General features: G+C 44.4%; 2 protein-coding genes across 2 annotated transcripts; one reads left to right on the top strand and one right to left on the bottom strand.

Moving 5' to 3' along the window:
• Nucleotides 1–626: 626 nt before the first annotated feature.
• On the bottom strand, nucleotides 627–4,702 carry LOC120915258 (protein ALP1-like). The gene is made up of 3 exons (XM_040325631.1): nucleotides 4,304–4,702; nucleotides 4,118–4,219; nucleotides 627–1,616 (listed from the first exon to the last, which is right to left on the bottom strand). Exons 1-3 carry the CDS (start codon nucleotides 4,516–4,518, stop codon nucleotides 737–739), a joined length of 1,197 nt encoding a protein of 398 aa, XP_040181565.1. The 5' UTR covers nucleotides 4,519–4,702; the 3' UTR covers nucleotides 627–736.
• LOC120915265 (pollen-specific leucine-rich repeat extensin-like protein 1) lies at nucleotides 1,608–2,947 on the top strand. Its single transcript, XM_040325645.1, has 2 exons — nucleotides 1,608–1,820; nucleotides 1,897–2,947. Exons 1-2 carry the CDS (start codon nucleotides 1,714–1,716, stop codon nucleotides 2,885–2,887), a joined length of 1,098 nt encoding a protein of 365 aa, XP_040181579.1. The 5' UTR covers nucleotides 1,608–1,713; the 3' UTR covers nucleotides 2,888–2,947.
• Nucleotides 4,703–5,888: the final 1,186 nt, after the last annotated feature.

Below are 5,888 nucleotides of genomic sequence, written 5' to 3'. Positions count from 1 at the left end.
CCATTTAAAGGCTTCCACGCATGCGTCAAAGTCATTCGACGCATGCGAGGGACAGCGGGCGCCTGGACATGTACGGTAGGTCTGTACTGACGACCGTACATGTGCGAGCGGGCAGGATTCCAGCAGACGGTTTTAAAACACGTCCAGGAATATTTGCCCGCTGGGAAAAGGCCCGGCGGGCAAATGTTTGCTGGAATTCGGCCCGCTCGCGCCCACACACGACCGAACATGTATGCTGAAACTGGCCCGCGGACCAGTTTCAGCATACATGTTTGGTCGTGTGTACGGGGCCTCAGATTTGGCCGTTTGCTAGCCTTCCAATGTCCTGACGCACTATGCCCCCCATTGACACAAACAATGGGGCACTGCACTGTATTATTCAATGATAACAATGATGGTATACTATTCCACCTAGGAGGATTAGTATACCATCATTGTTATCAGTGCATCAGTACATCAGTTATGTATACAGTACAGTGCCCCCATTGGGGGGATACTCCCCTTCCTAGTAACCAACAACCCTATGTTACCACTGAGGCAGGACCTGTGAGTTATTGTTCCCATCCTGACACCATGACACCGATTTAAAAAAAACCTCAAAATAAAACAAACATGAGACTTCTTAATACATTAATAACATATTTTTATTTTATTTTATTACAACAGCATATGATGTATTCTTCAAAAAAGTACGTCAAGCATTGACAGTCTCACAAAAAAAGAATAATATTAATAATTAAATGGAATCCAGCTGCCATGGCACCTGTCCTTCAGGAGACATAAAATATGCGGCATACTGATCCCGTACATGGGAGCCCTGCCTGTTCCCACGGACACCAGTCCACTGAGCTCTTTCCAGAGTCTCAGTAACCGGTTCTTCGAAATCGAAGCCATCGCGCTGCCTCACAAAATTGTGCAAGGCGCACGCAGCTTTGACAGCCGTGACGGCATTCTGCATGTTTAACACTATGGGAGTGTGCAGAAGCCGCCACTTATTGGCAAGTATTCCAAAAGTGCATTCAACTACTCGCCGTGCCCGGGTTAGGCGGTAGTTGAATACCCTTCTCTCCTCTGTCAAACTATGCCCCGAATAAGGCCGCAGGAGGTTTGTCCCCAAAGAAAAGGCCTCATCACCCACAAAAACACTTGGTAGTGGAGGGCCATTTGTGCCTGGGAGAGGACGGCATTGTGGTAGGTCAAGATCATCTGATCGCAGCATTTGACCAAAGTTCGAGTTTCCAAAGATGGTTGAGTCCGCGCTGCTCCCATATGACCCAATGTCTATGTAAGTAAAACAGTAGTTTGCATCTGCTACAGCCATCAATACAAAAGAGAAATATTTCTTGTAATTGAAGAATTCACTTCCACTTCTCATGGGCTTCACAATCCTAATGTGCTTCCCATCTATTGCTCCGACACAATTAGGAAAGTTGCAGCGTTGCCAGAATACCTCCGCAATCTGTGCCCATTCCTGTGCAGTAGGTTTCTTGAACACTACCTCCTGGAGAACCTCCCATATAGCAGAGCAGGTGTCACGTATAATATAACTCGCTGTCGACTTGCCTATACGGAAGGCATAATGTAGACTTCCAAGAGACTGTCCAGTTGATAAATATCTACAAAGAAAATAATATATATTATTTTATTTTGTTTTTGACAGTGAAACAGATAAAAGACAAATGGAAGAGCTTTCGTGACGCCTATGCAAGATACATGAGACTGGTAACAAGTAACAGGAGTGGATCGGCGGCATGTCACATCAAAGAATACATTCATGCTAAGGAATTGGAATTCTTGAGACCTTCATTGAGTTTGGCGAGGTAAACTATTATCTGTACTAAGGACAGTGAGCGCAATTGGTATACAAAAGTTATAATAATTCATTTATATTTTCAGGACTGAAAACAGCTGGGAGGAAGCTGCTCCGACCGCCCCTGTCGCGATGGATAACAGCAGCCGAAATTCGTGTGATGAGACACTGGAGGGTCTGGAGCCGGAAAGCCAGTTGGCCAGTTCATCTCAATCTACGCCGGCAACACCTCTGGGAGAGCTGCAGACAACGCCAAGGCCGGTGCCGCGTGTAGCTGCGAGGGGGACCAAAAGAAAAGCTCCGGAATCAGACCCCAATGTGACAATGATGCTACAGATCATGTCAGAAATGAAGGACAGAATGGGTACTAATACTAATACCCCTTCATACGGAAACAAGTCGGCCCAATGTTTGGCGGAGTTAATGGACAGGGTTCCCAAAAGCCTACAAGCCGATATGCTGGCAGGTACCATACGGTACATCAACACATTTATTCCACCTGAAGAACCCTACCTATCCCCAGAACCACCACCACCGTATGGCCCCTATGCTAACCAACACCCGCAACATCTGTCAGCACCAACACTTCGTCACTTCACAGCACCACCTTTTCACAGCCACCTACCTCAACACGCACCACCTTACCCGACTCAGACGCCCACACTTTCTACCCACCCTCAACTACCAACACCACCTTCTGCATACACTTCCTCAACACTCCCTGATCCGCCTTACCTGCATACGCACACTTCGACAATGTCACCTTACAGACGCCCACAGACGACACCTTCTGCCTACCATCCCACGACTTCACAAACATTTCATCTACCTCCACAACCTCCTACTTACCCTTCTCGCACGACATACCCTTCCGATTACACACACCTGCCTACACTCCCACCTTACAATCCTCAACCTACACCAACACCACCACCACCACAACCACCAGCAACACCACCATCACGTTGGCCGCATGGTACAACATCTAGATCTGATTGGTCTAGTTTTGGCAAAGCCATAGACGCTGGCATATCGGTGGATGACCCAGGGGAATCCCCAAGTTTCCAAAAACTGTAATGTTGTGTTATCAGACTCTAGTTCAACTGCAGTCAAATTATTTGTTTTCTATGAGCTACGTTAGCTTAAAGTTTGTTTTTTGACCAAAAAATAAAAAAAATTTAAAATAGGATGAATATAGTTTATAATATACTTCCTAAAAAAATAAAAAAAATTGGACCTTGTAAAACGTGTGTTTTTTAATATTAGATGCATATACAAATATAATATTATTGGGTAATGTATGCAATAGTGTTTGTAGTGTTTGCTTTCTGCCTATCACGGAGGCCCTCTCGTCCGAGGACGAGAGGGCCCCCGTGATGGACGAACACTGAACACAGTGCCTCATAGGACGCTGAATGTTCCGCCTGTCACGGAACAGAAGATGTAGATGGCACGTCTTTTTGAAGACACATACGGGCAAGATTCGCAAAGGTAAGGGCACGGTCTGAATGGGTCAGGTCAGGACATGTAATGGGGCACAGTCTGTCATGTAATGGGGCACAGTCTGAATGGGTCAGGTCAGGACATGTAATGGGGCACAGTCTGTCATGTAATGGGGCACATTCTGTTATGTAATGGGGCACAGTCTGTCATGTAATGGGGCACAGTCTGAATGGGTCAGGTCAGGACATGTAATGGGGCACAGTCTGTCATGTAATGGGGCACATTCTGTCATGTAATGGGGCACAGTCTGAATGGGTCAGGTCAGGACATGTAATGGGGCACAGTCTGTCATGTAATGGGGCACAGTCTGTCATGTAATGGGGCACAGTCTGAATGGGTCAGGTCAGGACATGTAATGGGGCACAGTCTGTCATGTAATGGAGCACATTCTGTTATGTAATGGGGCACAGTCTGTCATGTAATGGGGCACATTCTGTCATGTAATGGGGCACAGTCTGAATGGGTCAGGTCAGGACATGTAATGGGGCACAGTCTGTCATGTAATGGGGCACATTCTGTCATGTAATGGGGCACAGTCTGAATGGGTCAGGTCAGGACATGTAATGGGGCACAGTCTGTCATGTAATGGAGCACATTCTGTTATGTAATGGGGCACAGTCTGTCATGTAATGGGGCACATTCTGTCATGTAATGGGGCACAGTCTGTCATGTAATGGGGCACAGTCTGTCATGTAATGGTGGCACCGTGATGCGAGTCATGAATAGTAGGAAGGGGGTAGGTAGTTATACGGTGAGTATAGAATTTTGTTATGGGCACTAGAGCATCATTTTGGAACTTTTTACCTCAGTGTGATGATAAGTCGCTCCACAGGGGGTATGGAATTGCGGAAATAGGTGTCCATCCTCTGTAATCTACCGCTGAGCAGTTCTAGCAACTCATCAAAACTGTTAATAAAAATAAAAACGTTTTTTAGTGGACATGGAAAGGTACAATGTCAAAAACAATGAATACAGATAATTTTTACAAACCTTTTCATAGACATTCTGGTGTAGTCCAGGAATTTCTCCTCGTGCTCTCGGAGATCTTTATAAAGGACCCAAAACTGTCCTGTTTCTTCCCGACCGGCAATAACAGGGTGGATCCAATATCTCCGTGCCCTCTTCCTTCTCCTCTGTCCCTGGTATAGCATATACGAGGTGGCAGTGACTGCTGCCATCATACATGCCATCTCATCGTCGTTCATTTTGGAATGGGAAGCACAATGATGACCCGGAAGAGGTATATTCACACAGGAAGAGGAAAATAAAAATCCTAGGATAGCAACAAGTGATGTCAGGGATTATCATTTTTCCTATTGGATTATAAGAAAAAATACGAGGAACAAAAACGTCGGTAAACGCTGTATGCAAACGCGCGCATACGCGCGCATACGCGCATATTCGCGCGACAAAACGCCGAAAAAAACGCCTGAAAACGCCGCTATTGCCTACGCCTAGGTGTGAATGCAGCCTTAATAGATCAATATGCTAAAACGTTAATTCCCTTTTCAGTGTGTCTATCTGAAATAAACCAACACGTGTTGGGCAAACTGGAAAGATACCCTGTGGGGCCAACGCCTCTTCACCGGCACATCCTGCTTTAAAAATCAGATACTGGAGGTTATTTACTAAAGGAAAATCCACTTTGCACTACAAGTGCACTTGCTGTAGATCTGAGGGGGACATGCAAGGAAAATAAAAAACAGCATTTTAGCTTGCACATGATTGGATGATAAAATCAGCAGAGCTTCCCCTCGTTTCAGATCTTCCCCTCATATCTACAGCGACTGCACTTGTAGTGCAAAGTGGATTTGCCTTTAGTAAATAACCCCCACTGTCTTTCATGGGATGCCCCACTAAAGCAGAAGAGAACCCCCAAGAAAAGGAGAAGAAAATTAAGTTAGAAAGTGGTACAGAATGGAACGAAAGTGAGATAAGACCAGAGGACCCCTTTTATTTATCATGGATAAAAAAAAATAAAAAAATGATATAATATATATATATAAGCAGCACTCTATGGGTAATTCCAGAAAAGTACATATAAAAACAGAGTAAATAAAAAAACTAGTTTATTGCATTATGAGCTCAATAGACAAAAAAAAATGCCTTTTCCTGCATTTTGTCTATCCAGCTCATAATACAAAATACGTTTTTTTTTATTTTTTATGGACACGTATCCAATAACGCTTTACTTTCGGACATGCCCACCAAAAATGGTAGGGTGTGCCCTCGTAGATGCAACCTCAAAAACAATGCAGAGGCCAACTCAGTTGGAACTATGTACCATTGAAGCAGTATTTTATAATTAGCTTCAATGATAGACGTGTTTATGTAAAAATTTGGGGTGTAGCTCGATATTGTGTATCATTTGCCCTAAAACATTTCCACGTTCAAGTTTATTTGCATTTTGCCATATAAGACAGTTTTGTAGAGACATGAATTCTGAATACAAAGCTGAAATATGGCCAGAGCATTTATCAAGATTCCTGCACAAAGATTCCAATGCAGTCATGCTAGACCTGTCATTCTTTCATCGTAGGGAAGTTATAAAGTGAGAAATTTGCGAGTATCAGTA

The sequence above is a fragment of the Rana temporaria genome, chromosome 1 (assembly GCF_905171775.1).
Source record: "Rana temporaria chromosome 1, aRanTem1.1, whole genome shotgun sequence".
Taxonomy (NCBI): Eukaryota; Metazoa; Chordata; class Amphibia; order Anura; family Ranidae; genus Rana; species Rana temporaria.
The sequence above is the reverse complement of the archived record's forward strand: the minus strand, read 5'-3'. Positions and strand labels throughout refer to the sequence as shown.